Consider the following 22,418-nt stretch of genomic DNA (forward strand, 5'->3'; position numbering starts at 1 on the left):
ATAGGTATAACCATTAATGATTCTCCCTAAGAAATCCTAGCCAGACAGATTCACCTGGTTTGGGTCCCACAGCCCACCCAGTGGGCTGGCAGCAGGAGCATCAGCACCCCACAGAGAGCTGGGCCCAACCTGTTTTCTGGCTTACCTCAATGTTCTTCTCTCTTCTCTCCTGGCTACAGTTTGCTTCCTCAGGGCTTTTTACTATCTGGCTCCTTTGGTTTCTGATCTAGTGGCCTTTCTCAGTTCCCGTATCAACAGCTTTAGTTGTACACCCCTCCTGCCTTCAAGGTGAGATTGAGCCCTGCATCCCACCCACCCCCTGGTGCCATCAGTCCTGCTCCTGCCACCTCCCCTCATGGCCCACCGTGTTGTGTGTGCCAGAGCCTGGTGGCATCTCTGTGCAGTGTGACATGCCACCTGAGCCCAGTCCCCCTCTCCCCAACCATCATCATGTCAAGTGAGCTCCTCGTTAGTATGCAGCCCAGTGCTCAGGCCTGGCTCTGGTTTCCTGGAGCCCCTTTCACACAGATGGTCTTGTTCTCAGGAGTGGCAGGCATGAAGAGGTAGCACATGCATGTGTGTGTGAAGTTTTAAAATCATGTATTTCTTGGGCTTACCTTGATGAATTTGATTGCTTAAAGTATAAAAATGCAGTTTGCAATGTGCCATACAAAACATTAGTGGCTCTGAAAGGATTTCTGAAGGGTACTTTAATATTCCTATGGTGTATTTAACATGGATTTTACTGAACATGTTCTGAGTGCAGGGCATTATGCCAAGGATGCTATACTGGGAGCTCCATGGACGTGGGAACTGTGTCTCCTATTTCTTTGTATCAGCAGATATCCAGCACTGAGATCTGAGGGGAGGAATAGAAGAGAGGGAAGGGAGAAAAAGAGAGGAAGGAGAGGTAGCAGGAAAGACGTTGAATATGAAGAAAGATGAGGAATGAAGAAGAGAAGAAGGCAGGAGAGCAGGACATGAGGCAGGGAGAATGAATAGAGAGGAAGAAATGAAGGGTGGGAGAGAGAAATCCACCCTGGCTGCCACCTGGTGACGTTCTTGTGAGAGTCCCTCCCTTTGTTTCATATTGAAACCCATAAAGACATTTGAGTGACAACCATCTGGGATAAGACTTGTGAGTGATGGGCACAACTGGTCAGGGAGAGGATTTGGGTCTGCCCTCACCAAGTGAAGGGCTGCAGGCAGCCGTGGAAGTCACTTCCCACCCCAGCTCTCAAGAGCCTCTTCCAACCTGAATGCAGGCCTCCCCGGCCTGTGCTTGGGCAGGAGCAGCTGACTCACACAGGTTTTAGCCACAAGTTTCATATTTTTTTACTAGGGCATCCTAAAAAGTCCACCCAGTTCAGGGATGAGGGATGTGTGTTCTGTGTACTGCTGATGTTAGACAGGGCTGCTAGATTTCTAAACCAGTCATTTCCAAACTCAGAGAGAACACCTTTGTCAACTAAAGTCCTACACGGATTTGGAATGTGGCAACTAGAATGGAAAAAGATTGGTGCAGCTCTGTAGAAGCATCTCAGTGGGGTAAAAGCTGCTGTTCTCTAAGACAAGGGGGAAAATATCTAGGGAACCTTAACAAATTGGAGGACAAAAGTCCTACCCCAGTGATGTAGTCATAGAAGAAATGGGCCTAATTTGAAGGCAGACAACCCCAAACACATGGATGTCCCATGGTCACTACTCAATGGGAGCCTGGCTGGTGGCTGGGGCTAAAAGAGGGTGGTTGGTGGGGACAAATGCCAGACCCACAGACCCAGAGCCTCCCACATCAACATGTGGGGAGGCCATCAATGGTGTATGGACACCAGCCACACAGCCTGGAAGGATTTGAAGAGAAAAAAGGGCAGGAAAAGTCCCCCTGAAGCCAGGCCACTGGGCTGGAGAGCTGGCTGGCAAACTTGAGAGGTCACCGTGGGGCTGGGAGGTGAGAGCCACCCAGCCAGTCTCAGGGGACAACGGGCAGGCAGAGCAGAGAGGGCAGGTCACAGCTGAGGATGAAAGCTGGTGTGGGGGCAAGCATCCTGGGGGAGCCTCTCCTTGACCAGATGGAGACAGGGAAGTATTTGCCACAGCTGCTCTCTGAGACTGTAGGAAAAGACCATCCTGAGGGGTCCACTGTTGCGATATAGAGAGGACAAGGTGAGGTTGGGGCAGGTCAATAGTAACAAGAAGATATGCATCCCAGCCCTGATGGGACTTGAGCAGTTGCACTGGCCTGAGCATATGTGTGAGCATCCCACCCATACCTCGCTTTCTTGGTCCAGGTAACCCTGGATGCCACTTGCCCACTCATCTCATCACTCATCCTCATCTCTTGTCCTTTCAGCATCTGCCACCTTCCTGCCCACCCCAGCTCCAGCCCCTGCTTACCTCCTCCCCTCTTCCTCTGCAGGATGACATGCACAGGGTCATTGACCGGCAGCTGATGGACACACAGCTGAAGGAACGGAGCCAGCCTTCTTCCTTCTCCAGGGGCCATGGAGCAGGGCGGGGAGATGAGCCCAGCATAACTGAAGGCAAACGACTCTTTTCATTCTTCAGGAAAATTTAAGTTGGGAGGAGTCAGGCCATCAAGGATGGTACATTGCCCCCACACCTGAAAGGGGGTTGCAGGCGAGGGCCCAGCACACTGTTTCCACTTGAGGGCCTTGTGTGCATGGCCTAGGGCCTCAGTCCACTCAGTACCCTCAGTGCCGAGTCAGACTCGGGAGGGTTCAAGAATCCCTTCTGTCCGTGGGGATGGAGACATGGGGGGAGAGGGAGGTAGGGGTAACCTGTCTTGGCCTCTAAAAACTGCCATCGACAGGGACAGGCAGGAATGCTGTCCCCACATTGAGCAGGGGCCTCTAAGCTGAACTGTGCCACTCAGACCCAACTGCTGGGACCTGCTCCCCTCCCACCAGCCCTGAGTGGCTCTAGTGCCCAAACTCCAGGCATTGCTGCCCATTGTTTTGGAATATGAGGGAATAAGAAATGGAGGTCCTTCTCTGCGTGCCTCAGGAGGCTGTGGCCCATCCCCACTGGCCTGAGCCTCGGGCTTAGTCCTGCAAGGCACCAGGCCCCCAGGCCTGAGCTGCATTCCCGCCCTACCCTGGGGACCTGGGAGTATGGGAAGGAGGAAGCCCTCACCCAGTGCATGTGGCTGCCCAGTGCACCTCTAGGCAGGGAGCTAAACCCATAGCAGCCAGCAGGGCCGAAGCACTGGGGCTATTCCCTCTCCCATCAGCCGCAGCAGACTCACTCCAGGCTTGGTTGAGGCCATACCATGAAGCCCAGGGAGGAAGAAGTGTCCTGTTCCCAGTCAACTCTGTTATCCCTCCCCGGACTCCCCCCATACAGTTACTACTAGTGGCGGGGGGGGGGGGGGGGGGCCAGGCCGAGTTCTCTACTGGGTCCTTTCCAGGCTTTAGCCATCCAGCCCTTTCCCCTCCACGGGCCCAAGGCTGGGGTCTCAGCCTCCTCCCACAACCTCTCTGCCCCTCTTCTTGACAATTTCTTGGCCCAGCCAAGCAAGTCTAGGCCACAGAATGGCCCCAGAGGGGTCTGTGATCAGCCACCTCCACTGCAAGGGCAGCAATGCTCCCCCCCCCAGCCCCCCTGCCCAGGGTGGATGGGGCACTGCATCAAAGCCCTGGCCATGGGAGCCCTGTGGCTCCAGATACTGCCCACCAGGCCTACAGAAGGAACTACCCTGCAACCTGCTGCTTCTGCTCCTTCCTCAGCAGCCACACCACCTTCTCTGCTGAGGTCCTAACTCAGAGAAGCTCCATGGGCCGAGAGCCAGCCTGCAAGCTGCTTGACAATGGATTCAGTCTCCCTCACTCACATGGGAAAAGCACAGCAGGGATGAGTGGAAAGAATGTACCTATAGATATGTACATACCACAGTGCTGTAATTTTTGTATGTAGCAACCATGTAAATACATGTATGGATTTTATAATATACATATTCTATATAAATCATAAAGGCATATTTTTAGAAAAACAGCACACCACTGCTTCTTTTGAAAATAGTCTGAATGAGAATAAAATGGATTTCTACAGTTTCCTGCCTCAGTCATTGGGTTATTTGGAGGGATTGCTGGGTCAGAATACAGCTTACATTTCAGAACCACCACTGGCTGATGGAGAGCTAGTAATCCACACCTGGGCGGTCCCTTCACTTCAACCACTGAATGTGGCCAGGAAGGTGGCGTCCTGCCCTGCTTTGGGAGCAGTGGTGGGAGCAGTGCCTCCGTACACCCTGGCGCCTTGGCTCCCAGCCAGCAGCTGTAGCAGGCCCATTCTGTGGGCAGAAACCACTCCAAGAGAGTTTCCACTGCCTCATGGGGACATACAGAGAATAAACATGGCGCCTCCCTTGGCATCTCACCACATATGCTCCCAGCTGAGCCCATACTTGAGGGGACGTTCAACCCTGGACCAGCCTTTCATGGAGAAAATAGACTTGGCTTCTGAAAACATCCCCATGCCTCGACAGGCACCTGCGCAGGCCTCACATGGAGAACAAGTGAGCACTGGACACGACAGATGTGAAAAAGTCAGGCCCACCTAGAGCACAGCTTAGGAGAGGAAACAGACCCTGAAAGAAAATTTGGCAGCTTGAACCTTTATTTTTAGTATTTTTTTTAAAAAGCATAATTAGAAACTTTCAATACAGAAATAATCCTAGCAAACCATTTAAAAGTTTTGTTGTTTGACAGGAAATTTCACATCAAATCCCGCAGGATGTCGGTCCAGCCCTGTGAGCACCCCCACCCCCCATCCACGTTTGTAACACCCAGCAGGACAGGTACACCATTGTCACCCCACCACCCTGGGTGTGGACATCCAGTTCCCAGAAGCCATGAGGGTTTCTAGCCTGGGCTGGAAGGCTCCGAAGGACACCCCCCTCCCCCTTATTGCTTGAATTTGCAAGCACTCCCACAAAGGCCTCGCCTGAATACTGAGAGTCAAGCATGCCCACCCCACCCTACAGGAGCCCAAGTTCCTTGCCCCACCCCCACCCCAGGACCCATGGGTCCCCAGACCAGTCCTGAGGACAGAGGCCAGGCCTCTCTCCACCACACCAATCTTCTACCTGCCCGGCTTGCCCACATGCGCCCCCACCCCATCCTGTGGCTCCACAATGAAGGCCTCTCACAGAGAACCACAGGCTTTTAGCAGTATGGGGAACTGGAGAAATGGGTCAGAAGAAATCCCCAGTTTTTATTGGTTAGAAACCCATCCAACAGTGGTTACATGGGAAATCTGCAGTGTGATCTGTGATGTGATTGTCCAATCAGGACTTTGCCTGGAAATCGCCTAGGAAAGGAAATCTAATAAATCTAATAAAACAAATCATGGTGGTGAAATAAATTATTCCTAGGTTACATGATCCTCTGAGGGGAAAGGTGAATGAAGTGTCCCAATGAGGGAGGGAGCAGTCACTATGTACAGGTGACTCTGGTCTTTCTCCAGGAGACCAGGAGGGTCAAACCTGGCTGGCCTCTGCCCGGCTGCCCTTCCTCCCCATCCATTCATAAACTTCTCGTGCTACCTTTATACTTCAAGTCTGTCAGTGACCTAAGGCTACCTGCCACCCTGTTCAGAACTACAGGCCCCAGGGTCCAGCAGCACCCGGGACCACCATTCACGTTCCCAGGTGCCAGGGCTACACTCTAGCTCCAGAAACTCCAGTGGGAAACACTGGGCTGAAGAGAGGGTAGAGGCTCCTTCTCCTTTCCCACCAAGTAACAGCCAGAAAGGCAGGCGACTCAGCCAAGAGTCCCACAAAATAACAAAAAGCCAATCGCTTTTTCTAAAAACACTGGGTACAAAGTGGAAAGGCAACAACTTTTGCTGCTGTGCCAATCAAATTTTAGGGAGAGAGAATAAGTGTGAGGAGCTTAATTCAATTCATTTGATTTGACTTCATTTTCTTTATCTGTTAAAACAATGTTCCTGTAGCCCTCCTGCAAGCCCCATCGCTGCACAAAAGCACTCCTACCTTTCTGTTGGAATTTAAGCATTCTGGTACAAATTCGAAACCTTGGCTCCCCTGGATCTGTAGCTCAGAAGATTCTAGGCAGCAGGACAAGAAATCTGTTGGCCAAAGGGCATTACTCACGTTCTCTGCAGAACAGAAGGGCTGGGCCAGCACAGGGAAGGGCCTCGATGGGCAGCCCCAGGACTCACTGAAGGCCTGGTTTCCCCAGCTGCCAGAATGGGGAAAAAGGCAGGGAACAGAGACCTCCCTGGCCCCAGAGAAGGGGGGAGACCCTGACCGCAGGGACAGGAGCTGACAGTCTGAAGGAGTGAAATGAGTAACATGGAGCCCACTTCACCAGCCCAGGTTGGCAAAAGACTTGGCCAGAACGTAATCCTGTCTCCTCAGGAAGCTGCTGGCGGTGAGATGGGACCAGAGCAGCGGGGAGGAAGGTCCGTCTGTTGCAGCAAGTTGGCATTAAGGAGGCAGAAGCCAGAGCAGGATGAGGGCGATGCAGCTGGTTACAGCAATATACATTATGTACAGACTGGTTAATCCGTCCGCTCGGCTGGCAGCGTCCTCGCCGTGTGCAGGCGCCTGGGCCGAGGAGGGGCACCAGGAGGGAGGGCAGGTTTGTCCAACACCTTCTTGGCACTCAAGGGGGGATGGGGGAGGAAGTGCCGATGGCGCCTCCCAATACAAAAACGTGGAGAGAATTCTTTAAATAACGGCACAAAACTGAGACTGTCCCCCGAGGAGCCCCCCACGGGCCTCGGGCTGGGGAGTGGCCACAGCACAGTCTGCAGTGCGCTGGGTGGCCATTAGCAGCAGCGTTTCTTTCGTTTACTGTTCTTCGTGAGCTTTACCACATCGTTCTGTTGTTGCTGCTGCTGTTTCGCTAAGTTGTCTTTCTTTGCTCGGAGGACCAGTTCTGTGATGCAGTTGAACATCTGTGAAAGCAAAGGAGGCAGGGGTGGCCTCAGACCTGATGAAGAGCTCTGCACAGTGGGGCCACCTCCCGCCAGTCGGCATGCCAGACACCCCAGGCGCTCCCCTGGCCTTTCTGGGTCTGCTTTCCATTTCTACTGAAATTTTTTGTATGTATGTCCTTCATTACAGAAATCCTCAAACCTACTGAAAGAAGTAGTGAACTGTTTATATAAAGGTCAAAAAGAATCATCAGAGATGGATTTGAGCCAGTCCCTTAGTCTCTCACAGTTCTCCCAGTCTGTCTTTTTTTTTTAAGACTGAAAGCACTCCTTTCCTTCAGCTGGAATCTCCTGACAAGACAAAGTGCAACTGCCCTGCAGACAGGCTGGAAGGAACCCAGAGTCTGCCCCTCCCATGTCACCTCACTGCAAGTAGGACGTGGGGATCAGGGGGATGCCTAGAACCTGCCAGATCACGTCCAGGGGCCTTCCAATGCCAAGATCCAATGATACTCCATCCACCCCAATCCACAGGCCTTTGCCCATTCCCAGGGTAGAGGAGAATAACCACCTCAGTGGAGGCCAGAGTAGCCATAAAAAGCTGAGCCACCATCTATGGAACACTCACTGCGTGTCATGCCCGAGACATCATTTACTCCTCACAAACTAAGAGGCAGGGACTCTCGCTCTCCCCACTTTACAGAAGGAACAGACAAGAAAAGAGAGGTGAAGTCACTCACCCAAAGTCACAGGGACCCAGCCCACTGGCCCCCCAGTGGAAAGCCCAGGATTTTGAGCCTAGTCTGACACTCCCAGAAACCAGTACTCCTCACTGCTGTGTGGTCCATGTCCCAGTCTCCCTAGGGACTCTGGACACCCACATATCAGTGAGGCAGGTCCTTCCTAAGGCCAATAAGTGGGCCAACCTGAACTGGTGGCAAAATTTCTGGCTTTTCTCTTCCAGAATCACAACTGCCTTTCCACAAACCCAGCCCAAGTGCAAAGGGAAGAGGCCTCAGGCGAGAGGCTTGGCCACCATCTGCAGAAGCTGTGCGTCCTGAGGAGGCTCCAGAAGCCAGGGTAGAGCAACCTGGTCTCCACAGGACCAAGGCTCAAGGGGAGGCCGGAGATCAGGAAGAGGTGACAGTGGTGGAGCCCAGGGAGAGGACAGTGAGGCAGTAAGGTGTGGGACAGATCGAAATTCAACTCAGCTACTTTATTAGCTGGCCGATATTCTTTAAGACATTTAACCACTGGACCCTATTTCCCTATTTGAAATGTGAAGATAATTATACCTTCCTCAGAGGATGTTAGGAAATAATCAACACCTTCAAAGTGCCTGGCAAAAGCCTGGCACACAGTAGGCACTCAATAAGTGGCAGTTACCACGCCACTATCTGACAGCCATAAAAAAAAGCATGACAAGTGTGGGATAGGAAGAGAAGGGAGAGGTGGGGAGCAAAGATGGGCAGTAACCAGGAACCACGTGGTCCCGCTCCCCCTCAGCCTCACCTCCTCCACATTGACGTTCTCCTTGGCGCTGGTCTCGAACAGCTGGATCCCCATCTGCCCAGCAAATTTGTAAGCATCTTCTGTCTCCACCACTTTCCGTTCAGGGTCATCATTCTTGTTCCCCACTTCAAGGCAAAGCAAAGTCAGCCCAGCCCCGGCTGCACATCATCCCCCAGCCCCACCCAACCGTGTCCAGCTCACCTAATATTCGGCACACATCATCACAGTTCTGATTGATTTCGTGAAGCCACCGCTTGACATTGACAAAGGACTCAGCACTGGTGACGTCATAAACCACGATGACCCCGTGGGTCCCTCGATAATACCTGTAGGGCCAGGGCAGGCATCAGAGCAGCAGTCCCTTCCCAAAGACCCAAAAGCCCATGCTCAGGATGGGTGGAATCAGCGAGGGGCTGAAAATGCTTCCTTGCCAGTCATGTGGCAGCCCACCCACCCCTCCCACGTTCCCACCAAGCCACCAGCAGGTAACAGTGACCGCATGGTTCCAGGGGAGTGGCCCAGTTCTGAGGATTCACCCTAAGTTGTGCAAAGCAGCCACTAGTGTGAAACTTCTTTGAAGTTCTTGCTTTGTTTTTAAAATCTAGGCAATTTTGTATTTGACATCATATTACTGTGCTGTGCTGTTTTCACAATTAGAAAACATTTTCTCTCCTCAAAATTGTTTTTGGTAGAATGCCATCACACAAGAGGACAAACCAGTTGTGAATGCAGGGCCAGGTCTGCATTTGCCCCCTGGGGGCAGATGAACCCTTCCTGCCTATTGCTCTGGCTCAGCTGTGCGGTGATGGGGAGTTGCCAGGACACCGCAGGTGTACAGGAGTGATGTGCAGGGGGATCCTAGACAGATCATTGTCCCAAATGCACAGAGCCCGTGGCCCCAGGTTCGCCAGAAGGTTTAGAAGGATGGACGATATAAGACATTCTTCTGCTAAACATCTAGTGTGCCCAGCCCTGGTTCACTCAAATGGTTCAGGAGGATAAATGAAGGCCAATATCCCAGGGAGGAGGCACACCAGAGCCTCACACTTCCTGAGTCTTTGCACACCCAACAGCCAGGTCTTACCATCCCTTCAACACCAGGAATCACCCCAGAGTTGCCACTCTGAACCCTCTTCCCAAAGCTGCAGGAGAACTAAAGCAAAAAAGATTCTCAATCACCAGGGGCTTCTTAGAACTCAAAGGGTATAAACCACTGCCCTAAAGATAGGCCAGCAGCCACCTCTCCCAACTCAGCCCCATCACCCCGGCCCTAAGCACCTCTGATCCTGAGGCTATCAGCCTGTGGGGATGATTCCTCCCCAAACCCACATCACCAGAATGGAGCCAGCCAGGCTGGTGCTGTGATCCTGGTCTCATCCCATGCCCACCAGCTCTCTGGAAAACTTTTTAAAGTCTAGGCCTAATCAGAGGGGAAAAACCAACCGTGGCTCCATCTCACAATCTTGGGAAGGTTCTGGCACCTCACTGAGCCTCAATTTCCTCAACTACAATTTCCTCAACTACAACCTCAAAAAAAGTATATACTAGTACTTACCTCTTAGAGTGGTTATGAGGAATTCAAGGAGTCAAAAGGCATCACCACAAGAACTGGCGAATAGTAATAAACAATCAACAAGTAGGTGCTCTTTATTATCACTATTAATATTCCTTCCATGACAGTCTGGGGTCTCGGACACAGGTGGAAGAAAACTAAGGGGCAGCATGGGAGGCAGCTCTGGAGACCTGTTCTCTGAGTTAGAAAAGCCACCCTGCTATATCTGGGGCCTGTCTGTCCAACCTACACTCAGCCACTGAGATTTTCTCCTGAGGCCTAACATCAGTCTGCCCGTGGCTCTGCCCTTAGAGAAGTGCAGACCTCTGTGGCCTTGGGGGAGCCATGACAACCACAACACTAGAGGGCCGAAGCTCTCCAGGCCCCTCCAAGCCATCCCTGTTCCTTGTTCCTGCCCTCCAGTGGCATCCATGACAGTGCCAGAGCCTAGGTATACCTCAGTCTGGTGAGGGACGTCTTCCTGAGTAGTTACAGGAACTACATAACAGACAACTATCCTCTGGTCGGCAAAAGAAATGCAAGTGATGGAATGCTGTTCCAAAACTCTTTTGTGAAAAAAAAAGATGCTCACAAATGCCTACCACCACGAGTCCCAACCGAGACCCTGGTGCCCCCCTACCTGCCAACACCACCACCTTCTGTGGGCCCAAGGAAGGGACTTTATCCAAGAGCAGAGAGTCTGGGAGTGAGGTCAAGGACCCAGAGCACCTGGAAGTACTTGGTGGAGGCTGGCTTGCCGGTACTACTACCTCCACTCACTCTGCATTGACTCTGCCAGACCCAGTGCCAGGCATGTTACACAAACTCCCTCTACAATCCCGTTGACAGTCTGGCACAACAGATATTAGAAGCTATTTCACCAGTGAGGACGTGGGGCTGAGCAGTAACGTGACCACCTGAAGCCACAAAGCCAGGAAGCCATGGGGACCAGGTCTGACACCCGCTCCTCTCCCTAACCACCATCATCACAGCCTCCCTCACTTCTCCCCAACCTGCACTCCCAGCCACACCTCTCAGGGTCAATGAACCCGTTACCAAGAGACAAGAAACCATGAGGACAACAGGGGTCTTCCTTGTCAGGCTAGCAGATGCAGCTTTATTTTTTCTTTTAATACCCGAAATCAGAAAAAAGGTCATGCTACTGCAGCCTGAAAAGAAAACAAACTCCTGAAATATTCTGAGATACCACATTCCTGCTTCGCCAAGTACCACCAGGGGGCATCAAGCCTCTCCAGAGGCAGGAACCTTTCGACATGCCCTCCAGCACCTCCTGCCTCACAAGGGGCAGAGTCAGGGACCCCAAGATGAAGCTATACCCCCAGCCTCCCCAGACAGATGGGCAAGATGGTCAACAGGAGCCAGAGCCAGTGTTCTTAGCCAGCAATGCAGGGCCCACCCCCTTCTCAAGCACCCTGGAAAAGCACGTGTTGCCCTTAGGCAGCTGAGTAACTCCTCCAAGGATCCTAAATAGAATGAAGGAGGCAGCCCTTCCTCCTCCTACCCCACCCAGCCCAGTCATGAAAGGAGCTGATGTCACAGCGGCTGGGGGATGGGCTGGGGTTCATCCTGCTTAAAGGGTTTCAGACACCCCAGTCCCCAGTTCCCTGCCTGAAGGATTTCTTGTGGCCACAAGCCTCATGTTCTCTGCTGCCCTTAGTTTTAACTCAAGAAAAGCCCACCCAGTCCCCCAGGGATGACCCAGAGCAGGGGCCCAAGGGCTTGGTAAAAGCATATGCTTTGGCATCAGAAAGACCTAAATTCATATTCTACCTCCTCCACTGACCAACCAAGTTAAGTCACTTCACCCTCTCTGAGCCTCCATTTTCTCGACCATGAGTGGAGATATCAGAGGACTCTTTTTTGGAATTGAAGGAAATACAGTAGGAGAAGCCCTAGCAACAATCTCCAGCCCACCTCAACCACCTACAGGTGGTTTTCGTTCTGCTCCAGCTATCCTCTGGGCTGCCTCAAGCTCACAGTGTCAGTCCTACTCCAGAAGCCGCCGACCTCTGGGCCTCGCTGGCAGCTGGCAGTTGCTGACACACAAGCAGGCCAGAAGAGCCTCTTCAGAAGCTTGGCAGAGGTAGTCTCTGAGAGCTGGCACAGGGAGATCCCAGGAAGTCACAAAGAGACACATGCTCACTACAGGGACACATGCTCACTACAGGGCAACCCCAGCTGCAAGCAGAAGCTCCTCCTGCTCGGGCTGCTTGGGCTCCAGCCCTCAAGCTCCCTTGACCAGTGCTGCCCAAATCCAGTCCAGCTCCCTTCCTGCCACTGGCCCACTCTGCACCCCCTGCCGCAACTGCCACTTGTGGGCTCCTTACCACTCCCCCACCTCTCCCAGAAGTCCCCAAGGACCTCTGAACACCATGGTTCCATGCTGAGGAAGGAAAGGGGTCCCTTCTCCTAAGCCTCCTCAAGAGCCCCACTTATAGAGCAACTGGTCAGGTGCGAAGAAAATGAGACTCCCATAGAAGAAGCAACTCTCCGGGCCAGACACCGCTTACACCCCTCTGTACATACTGAGCAGGGAGCTCAGGCTCAGCTGCTTCCCCGGAGCAGAAGCACTCCTCCAGAGTCCTCGCCACTGTGAGATGGGAATAGTAACAGTACCCACTGCACAGGGGAGTCAGGAGAGTTCAGCAAGAGGATCCATGTAAAGCTCCAAGCTCAGGGCACCTGGCATCCAGGACTCAAATGTTAAAGCAAATCCTAAAGTTAAACCCTTGGGGTAACTGAGGCACAGGGTTTAGGCAACTTGCCCTAGGTCAAACAATAGAACAGAGATTTCAATTTAAACTGCCTACCTTCAAAATCCCTGCTCTTTCCAGGAAGCTGCTTCATTAGTCACCCAAGAACCAAGAGCCCCTCCACAGGCCCCCTGCTCTTAGAACAAGGGCTAGATTTTGCTTCCAGTTTGTAGTTAAGAACCACAAAGATGCTACCCAGTAGTAAAGATGGACAGTCAGTAAGACAGCTTTGGAGAGGCAGAGGAAAGGCCTGCTGATGACCTCACACATACCAATGCTCCTTCCAAGTCTCCCAACAGAGAGGAGCCACTTTCAAGAAGTCAGGGTGGGAGACACAGCCAGACCTAGAGTCACAACCAACACCTCCCAACAGTAACCCTTGCCAACTAAGTGTCTGCTAGTGCAGGGCACTTCACACCACTTGGTACGGCGAGTTCCACTGTTATTCTCATTTTAAAGATAAAAGAACCAAAGGCCAGAAGGTACTGTCACTTCAGACTCCAAAACCAGGATGCTCAGTCACCAAACATGGCCCATTTGGAAAATTCGTTTCCCAACTGGGCCATGGTTGGTCAGGGACCCACTGTGATGGCATTTTCTACCATTTTTACCATGGGGAACTATTCATGCAACAGTACCCAAATGTCTGGGGTGAAGGGACACAAATGGGAGCAAGGAGACTCACGTAGAGGTGATGGTACGGAAACGCTCCTGCCCAGCTGTGTCCCAGATCTGCAGCTTCACTTTCTCCCCATTGATCTCCACAGTCCGAATCTTGAAATCCACTCCAATTGTGGTGATGTAGCTGCCTGCAAACACAGGTCACATTAACAGACTGGTAGGGTGGCTGCTGTGGTCAGCAGTACGTCCTAAACCCTCGGAGACTTGACAACCCTCCCCGTTCACTGTAGGTGTCCACCCAGGTCCAAGTTCCAGGGACAGTGCCCTGAAGAAGGAAGACCAAGACTCAGGCTCAATGGAGCCTACAACTGGGGTAGGGCAGCGACCATATACAATAAAACAAAATGATAAAGAAGATAATTTCTGATGGTGATACATGCTACAAAGGAAATAAAACAGGAAAATGTGACAGTGAGGGAGCAGGGAGAAGGTTCCACCAGTTAGAGTGGTCAGGGTAGGGACATCTCAGGTGTGATCTGAGAATGGGGGGAGACCTTCCATGTACTTCAGTTTTTCTGTTCTGTTTTATTCAAAAATATGTTATTCAAAAAACCAAAAATCATTTCCTAAACACACAAACAGGTCACAACCTGCAATATGAGAAACACTGTTCCATGCAGAAGAGACATCAGCAAAAACATTAGGAGGTCAAAGGTCAAGCAGACAGTGTGAAACAGGTAGAAAGAGAACAAGGCCAGATGTCGGGGGCCTTTATGCTATTTTAAAGATTCTGTACTTAATCATTTTGTGCGATGGGGAGTCCTTGAAGGGCTTTAGACAGGAGCACGACCTGCATATTAAATAGTTCTCTTGGGCCATCGGTGCAAAAGATGGGTTTGAGGAGAATTTGGACTTACACATGTCTTAACCTTAAAAACAGACGCTTTTATGATCATGGTGACGAATATACAACTATAGGAAGATATTGTGAACCACTGATTGTACACTGTGTATGAACTGTACATGTTTGAAGATTTGTCAATAAAAATACTAAAAAAAGAAAAAACATGTTCTTGCTCCTTTAGGAGCATACAATGTAGGACAGGAGATGAGGCACACATATAACTATGCAAGGTGGGATGAGTATTTGGAAAAGTCAAAGTTCAAGTGGGTGGAGAGCAAGGAAGGCTTCAGGGAAGAAGTCATATTTGGGCCTAAGCTGAAAGAACAGGAAAGATTTCAAAGCTTGAGATTAGGTAGGGGAAAAGACATTCCACAGAGGAAAACAGCTGAAGTAAAAGCACCAACAGAATACATTCAGTGAAGAAGCCAACATCTAGTGCTTTGAGGACAGAATAATGTCAAGGGAGCTGGCCCAGCACCAAGCACTATTAGGCCCTCAAACAACTGACAGATGAATGAATGAATAAAAGAATGAGTGAATGAGTAGGCAAGTGATCAACTGAACAAAAGAACAAAAGTTTGAGAACTATGAGAAAGTCAGAAAGGTGAGCTGGAAATAAATTCTGAAGCCCTATGAATGTCAAGTAAAGACTCTAAATCAGCAGTTTTCAACTGGAGATGATTTTGCTCTCCAGGGACATGTAACAATGTGTGGAGACACTTTGGGTTGTGACAACTAGCAGGGTGCTACTAGCATTTGTGGGACAAGACCAGGGATGTGGCATAACATCCTTCAACACACAGGAAATCCCCACCCCAAAGATCTGCCTGGTTCAAAATATCAATAGCACCAAAGTGAAAAAACCTTGCTATAAACTTTGCTCAGGTGACAGAGGGTCATGGAGGTTTTTTTAAACAGAGGGGAGACCCTGCCAGAGGTATATATAACAAGATTAATTTAGCAGTATTGAAGAGGAAAGAAAGGAGCTGTTGTAAGGCTCCAGGCTAGAAGCAACAAAGGTAGTGATTACAGAACTGGAAAGACAGACACTGAAGAGGGACCTCCAGGATTTGAAAGCTGATTAGAAGGGGAGTTAGAGAGGCATTGAGAACGAAAAGGAACGTTTACCAGCTTAAATAGAGCCTGAAGATAATAGCCTCTGTTTAATAACTAGCTAATATTCACTGAGAGATTATTCAGTACCAGGCACTAGGACATGCGATGTCTCAGGTAATTCTGGCACTATGTAGTAGGGACTATTATCATTCTCACTTTATGGATGGGCCAAGACCTTGTCCCTAGCTCGGGGTCACACAGAGAATCCAACTCTGTGCACACCACACCAGTGATGTTGCAGAGCCAAACCCACTTCTCCACAAAGAGGAAGGCATTAGCTGTAATTACTTCCACATCAGAAGTCACCAGGTGACTTTTAGCTCCGCCTCAGCCACTTCATAGGGAATCTCCCGCAGGATAATCACATTTCAGGCTTCAATCAAAAACAGAACCCAACCCACAGCCTCTTTCACTGACCTGATATATTAAACAAATGAAAACATGTTCAATCTCCCCAGGGACTAGGGAAGACGAATTTAAATTATACCACTTTTCACCTCTTGGCTTAGCAAGAATGAAGATAACTATGAAGCTCCAGCATTGACTAGAGTTGACAAGGGATACTCTTGATCCCCTTGAGTGGAAGTGTAAATTAAATTTGTACACTTCTTCAAAAGACAACGTGGCAGTATCTATGACCATTTAAAAATGCACATGCCCTCTGACCCATCAACTCCACTTCTGGAGCAATGTGGGAACAAGTGTACAAAAACATACAATGTCTCATAAGTAACACAGCCTCACTAACAGGAGAAGCAACCAGAAACCACGTATATATCAAAAGCACTGTTAATGAGTAACAGTTCATCCATTTACACCACAGAAAACTTCACAGCCATTCAACAGAGTCAGAAAGAGCTGCATCTGACGCATGGAACCACGTTACTTGACAGACAAAGGGGAAGGCAAATTGGCGAACAACTTACAGAGTTCAGAAAATAGCTGGAAAGATTCTTTCCACAATGGAGAGAAGGGGCTACTGGGGCAGCAGAAGGGGACAGCTGAAGGGACAACATTTGTTTTTTACTTGTATTGATAACTTACTGTTTGAAGTTTTATACAAGCATTCACTATCTTACAATAATGTTTATAAAGTTTTTTTTCTTTAATGTTAGGGAACAAAAAAATCCTAGATTGAAAAAAGATGGACCTGAAAGAAGATTCTTTGAACATGATAGTTTAAACAGACCACAGAAGGTTCTACTCTATGCCTCCCTCCCTCTTCTCCTCCCCCCTCTGGCAATCAGAGTGAGAGAGTTTTCTATATTAGGTAGAGGCACGTGTGCTTGGGTGTCAAGAAAGGGGATTTCAAAACCAAGACATCCCCGGGGAACACTCACCTGAGAAAGTGTTGTCTGCAAACCGTAACAGTAAACTGCTCTTGCCCACACCTGCAAGAGAGAAATCACTGAGATGAGAGGGGACAAAGGCTCCTTCAACCTGAGACTTTCTTCAGGGATGACAGAAAACAGTCTCAACTCATCAGAAGCGCCGTGGGAACTACCTTTCTCCCCACCTCAATGCTGCTTTCTTTCTCCCCAACCAGTCACACACCAGGAACATCTCCTCCATTCAATCCCTGGCTCCTTTCTTCATCCTCAGATACAATAAGCTGCTCCCACATTCCCTGGGAGAGGGATGAGAGAGGGTCTCACGCCAATCCCTGTACTGAAGGCTTGTACCAGCAACCCAAAGGAAGATACCAGAGGACAGAAATGAATCAGGAGGAAAGTCAAGTAAATGATACTAGGTCCCCAAAGTGTGCCTAAAACACAGTCTCCAGAAAAACGCATGATATCATCAGGCATGATGCTTCTTCAGTTTGTGTGGAGCTTGAAATGAGGAACTGTAGAGCTGGAAAGAACTTCTGAGATCAGGGCTATTTTGCAGGTGAGGAAATTGAGGAGCAGCAACTAGAACTATCAGCCATCTTCCCTCTGCAATATACTTTTACCTTTGCTATTGTCACAGCTGGCTGGACTGGGGGAGGACGAGGTCCTGCCTTAGAACACCTATCAGACCAACAACTCCCCATTACACCTAAGAGAGCACCTCCTGGCATACTTATACTACAACAGGCAAGACCCCTCTATGCTGGGCTTTCCCTACACATTGGCCCATGGCAGCTTTAACTTATCAAGTGTGCCTGTCCCATGTCCTCTTACCTCATTACTCCACCCCTGCCACCCCTAAGACCAGGTGGGTCACACAGAACGAAATAATCAATATGCAGAGAGCACTTTCTTTCTTGATGGTGGACAATTTGATGCTCTCCTGTAATTGCAAACACCTCTCTTAAGGTGAGGAAACTGAGGCTCAGAGAAGCTAAGCAGCTGACTTTAGCTGCCTCAGCAGAAACTGGTAGAGCTGAGATCTGATTTGAGTGCTAAGACTCCCATACACCCTGCATGGGGAGGCTTCTTGAGTCTGTTTCAGGAAAGGGAATAAAATGACCCCACAGGAGATCCTGCATCTCACTCCTGTTAAATTCCTAACAGCAATGTTACCAAAGCTACATATGAGGAGATCTTATTCTAGAGACCATGAACCCCCTGAAACTAAATGCAAAATGTTAAGTGCATATGCACATCTGCGGAGAGAAGCCTATAGCTTTTATCAGATTCCCAAAGAGGGCACTGACTCTGTCCCCAGGCCCCCCAAATAAGCAAAGTCTAAGCTCACTGTGGTGCTCTAGGTAAGAGTACTTAACCCCAGACAGATAGCCTCTCTGGGTCGTCCTCTCTAAAGATCTCTCTGGGTACTTCACCAAATGTGTAAGTTGTCAAGACCTTGTTTCGTTGAGTAAACCTAGGCCATGCCTTCCTAAAGGCAAACTGGGGTGAGGCTCTTGTGAGTAGACAGGTGCTGCACCCACAGTACCTGGTGCTCAGCTCCCAGGCCTGCAGCACTCTTGCTCAGAGTTACTTCCTCATTGCCACCCTGCGAGGTTTCCTGCTGAGTCCAAAGAGAGCCCAAGTCCTGGGCTGGGTCCTTCGCAGGGTTCTGCCCAAAGCCAACACCCGTTGGCCCTGCTGGCTACTTTGCTTCCTCCCTGTACCTCCTGGAACCTCTGGGTCCAGCTGACTCAGCTACAAGCCTGTGTCTGGGCCACTAGGCCGCGAGTTCCTCTCAGACGAGATCTCTCACTCACTCTACACAGTCAACACGATGCTGTGGTTTACTCGTCCCTGTGCCTGGAAGCTGGGCCCAGCACATGATAGGTGCCAACCAATGCTGCTTCATGAATTTATGACTAAATGAACACCAAGTTCACTGGCAGCTATGTCATCCAATGCTTTTAACTGTAGCATTAACCAGAGCCAAAGCAGTGGTTTTCAAACTTCTGGGGGGCAGCAGAACCCTTTTGTAAAAATTAAATGTCATCCAAAGCCTGTATATATAAAACAGATGCAGGAAGCGATGAAACACTGGCATCCCCTCCAGTGTGGACTCTCTTGCTCCCCTGGCTCAGCCCCAGGCACCTTTGCAGAGCAAAGAAAACTACTAGGCTACAGAAAGACCACCCCAGCCACCACATTAACTGCTGCTTTGGACCTGTCACCCACCTCCAGACACTGTTCTTCCCTTTAAAAGGAACAGAAATTCACTCCAAAGAATGCCATCTCCTAAATACCCCTGGAAAGGGCCTCTTTAAGAAAACAGACTGCTACCACTTAACCCTCAGCACCTACCACTTAACCCTCAGCACCTGGCCTACAGAAGGAAGTGGGAGGTACTAGTCTACCTTTGTCAGAGCCAGTCAACAGCCTTCCAGTGGACACAGCTAGTGTGAAACGACCAATTCAACCCCAGCATTTTCAATCCTGCAAGGAGCACAGGCCCTGGCACTCAGTACCTCTGGGTAGTCAGGAGACACAGATTTATTTATACTACAGACACCTTACACACTCATTCATCTCTGCTCTCCCTTGCACCAAGCTGCCTCACTCCCTTGGTTTCTGCCCCTCAGCCTACACAGGGACTCTGGTCTTCAACATGCCAACCACACCGAAGTCCCTACCCTCAGCCCTTGTCCTCCCTTGGGCTATGTTCCCTCACTCTTCTTTGCTTCAGTTCCAGCCTGTTGAAGAGCCTCAGATCTACAAGTGAAGTGTTCTCAATTTTTCATCCTGGCTTAGCACTACTTCACTGTTTAACTTCAGACAAGTCAGTTCCCCCTTCCACACCTCAGTTGACTCATCCAAAATATGAAGTGCTTTAACTCGATCTCTGATGGCCACTCCAGCTTACAGGTCCTAAGAATGGGGACGGCTGGCCCAATGGATGTGGACAAAATGCTGTTACAAATTAGAGACAGTGGCAGAAGAGCATAAGAGAAAGCACAGAACCTCAGGCATTAAGAAGAGATGCAAAAGCCAAGGAAAAACATTCCAGAAGCATGTACAATGTGGCAGAGTGGGAAGAAGAACTCCTGATTTATAAAGAAGGAAACAACATCGATTGGGGACCTACTGTTTTCCAGGCCTGACACCAGCTGCGCTCATACATATTAGCATCGATGTGCAGTGACTCCTGGCTTTGCCTCTGGTAAGTTGTGCAACTTTGAGCAAGTTAGTCCCCTTCTCTGAGCCTTAGTTTCCTTATTCGACAAACTTTACAGGTAATGGTGAGACTCAGAAGAGAGAGTGTCTGTGAAATCATTTGATAAAACTTAAGGAAACATACACACAGCAAACCAATTCAGGGGAGTGCAAGATACCCAGTCTCCTCAGCTCAGTTGCCAAAGCTTGGTTTGATCATCCCTGGCTATTTCTACCAGTCTCTTAAGTATTTGCCTTTGAATATCAACTCACTATCTGGAGAAATCAAACAGCAAATCATCCATCTCCTCTCACACATCAAGACCTACATGCTCAGAGCTAGGAGCCAGACACAATGAGTCTTCTTCCAAACCTGAATTCTGAGCGAAAAATCAATACACCATGCAAAATGCACTGTGGGAAAAGAGAAAGGGGGCCAAAACCATCCCTCTAGGTTTTACAAGAGAAAAACTCAAACAAGCTGCATCTTCTTGCTGATTTTAGGCTTTTTTAATTTTTGGATATCAGTACACAGTCCCTAGAAGTCTTGCAGAGGGATCAAGACCCCTAACCACAGGAGGCTGACTAACTCCAAAAGAAAAGAAGAATCCACCTGGTGCAAACTGCTCAGAATCAGACCAGAGGTGAAATCAAATCCCTTAAAGGCATCAACCCCATGACCCAGAAGAATGCCAGAAGCCATCTCCAAGAGCAAAACTACACAGCTTATCTGCTTTCTTTCATTCAAACCACAAGTAATCCATCCTCCATCTTTCCAACTCCCACTCCAACCAGTTACCTTCCACCTTCCTAGTTAGCCCATGACTTTTCCCCTCACTTCTCCCCTCCATGATCAACCATAAAATCCTCAGCCACCTTCACCTTATCCAACCCACCAACCACATCCCAATTCAACTTCATGTATAAGAACAAAACCCACCCTCTTCTCAAACCCAACTATGACACTGTCCCTCCAACACTTATATCCTGGATCCTACTGCCCACTTAATTTAGTTCCCCTCTTTCTTCAGCAATCCATAGGCTCTACCTTTAGCCTATCCTCTGCCTCCAGTCACATGACCTTCTTCCCACACTCAACTAAGGTTTGTCTGTAAACATAGTGTGCTCCCAAGCTTCCTCCCTAACATCATAGAATCCCAGCACCTCATCTGTGCTCCCATAAACCTTTTGCGGTCTGCCTCTCTGACCTCTTGGTCACCCCATAAACTTGCTCACCAGGCACACTCCAAACGCCTCTGAAAATGTCCACCCTCTTGCAGAAGCCAGCCTATCTTTTCTAAGGGCACTCAGTATTCATTCATTCAACAAATATTTGTGAAGCGCCTACCGGGTGCCAGTCACAGTTCTAAGCAGCGGGGAGAGAGCAATGAACTAAGCAAAGGAGGGTGCATATGGCAGAAGTACCCCCAATGCTTCTGTTACCAAAAGATGCAACAACAAACACTGAGTTGTTCCGAACACCGTGTGCATTAACTAATTTAATTTAATTCCTGTGAGACAGATGCACTATTATTCTATTTTACAGATGAGATAACTGAGCCACTCCATAGCTAAAACAATAATTCAGCAAGAACGTGCCAGGCCCTGGACTAAGCCCTTTACCATGCCTTATATTTCATTTAAACCTCACAACAATCCCGGGAGGCAGATTACAGGAATATTCCTTTTGCACAGGGGAAGAAACTGAAGGATACCATAACAACAACGGCAGTTAACATTTACTTAGAGTTTACTTGACGCCAGGCCAGGTATTAAGCACTTTTCCTGCTTCAACTCATTGAAAACTCACACCACCCAGGGAGGCAAGTCCCCAGTTCTCAGGTGAGGGAACTGAGGCTCAGAAAGGTGAAGCAAATTAACCAAGGTCACAGACTGAGGCACCTGGCCGTCCAGGACTCGAACCCGGGTCCATTCAACTCCAGAGCTCGCGCGACTTGACCAAGGTCACCAGTGCGGCAGGGGCTGGCGCAGGGAGTGGACCCGGCGCCCCTGCCCCGCGCAGCCCCGCGCCCCGCCCCGGAGCCCCTCGGCTTGTCTGTCGGGCCCGCGGCCACTAAGCAGCCCCGCCCGCCCGCCCTCGCTGGCCGGCACCTCCCGGCCCGCCTCGAGGCTCCCGCGGGCCGCGCCCGGCAGGGCCCACTCCGCCTCGGCCGCCGCGGCCTCACCGCTGTCGCCGATGATAAGCAGCTTGAAGAGGTGGTCGTAGTCCCGGGCCATGGCGGGCGGGGGCGGCGCGCGCGGGCGGGCGGGGTCGGTGCTGGCCTCGCGAACCGCAGCTCCCTCCGGGCTGCTCCGGCAACGGCGGATCCACTTCCCGAACAAACAGCCGGAACTGACAGAAACACCTCCCTCTGCTCCCCCTCCTCCTCCTCCTCCTCCTCAGCAGCCGCCGCCGCTGCCGCTGCCGCCGCCTCCCTTCTTCCCGCCCCGCCCCGTCACTGCGCAGGCGCAGCGCC

General features: G+C 50.3%; 2 protein-coding genes across 5 annotated transcripts in view; one reads left to right on the top strand and one right to left on the bottom strand.

Moving 5' to 3' along the window:
* Positions 1 to 4,061, top strand: part of BICDL1 (BICD family like cargo adaptor 1) — a 117,447-nt gene extending 113,386 nt beyond the window's left edge. For 2 of the 3 annotated variants that reach the window (XM_077159990.1, XM_077159992.1), the window contains one exon: positions 2,417 to 4,061. In XM_077159990.1, coding sequence (XP_077016105.1) covers positions 2,417 to 2,575 — 159 coding nt within the window. In that variant the 3' untranslated portion in view covers positions 2,576 to 4,061. The remainder of the gene's footprint in view (positions 1 to 2,416) is intronic. The other variant, XM_077159991.1, reaches the window with a different exon arrangement.
* A 556-nt stretch (positions 4,062 to 4,617) lies between these two features.
* On the bottom strand, positions 4,618 to 22,340 carry RAB35 (RAB35, member RAS oncogene family). 2 transcript variants are annotated; one of them, XM_077159993.1, is made up of 6 exons: positions 22,128 to 22,305; positions 16,741 to 16,791; positions 13,445 to 13,568; positions 8,635 to 8,759; positions 8,434 to 8,558; positions 4,618 to 6,942 (listed from the first exon to the last, which is right to left on the bottom strand). In XM_077159993.1, exons 1-6 carry the CDS (start codon positions 22,177 to 22,179, stop codon positions 6,814 to 6,816), a joined length of 606 nt encoding a protein of 201 aa, XP_077016108.1. In that variant the 5' UTR covers positions 22,180 to 22,305; the 3' UTR covers positions 4,618 to 6,813. The 2 variants fall into 2 exon arrangements, with proteins under 2 accessions (XP_077016108.1, XP_077016109.1); XM_077159994.1 differs by lacking the exon at positions 8,434 to 8,558 and having other exon boundaries at positions 22,128 to 22,340.
* Positions 22,341 to 22,418: the final 78 nt, after the last annotated feature.

Source organism: Tamandua tetradactyla, chromosome 5 (assembly GCF_023851605.1).
Source record: "Tamandua tetradactyla isolate mTamTet1 chromosome 5, mTamTet1.pri, whole genome shotgun sequence".
Classification (NCBI taxonomy): Eukaryota; Metazoa; Chordata; class Mammalia; order Pilosa; family Myrmecophagidae; genus Tamandua; species Tamandua tetradactyla.

Excerpts from the sequence above, each read along its gene's own strand:
- RAB35 (XM_077159993.1), bottom strand. The coding sequence starts at position 22,179 with ATGGCCCGGGACTACGACCACCTCTTCAAGCTGCTTATCATCGGCGAC. Across the intron at positions 16,792-22,127 it reads GCTTATCATCGGCGACAGCG|GTGTGGGCAAGAGCAGTTTA; the intron begins GTGAGGCCGCGG and ends TCTCTCTTGCAG. Across the intron at positions 13,569-16,740 it reads TGCAGACAACACTTTCTCAG|GCAGCTACATCACCACAATT; the intron begins GTGAGTGTTCCC and ends CTGTGTTTGCAG.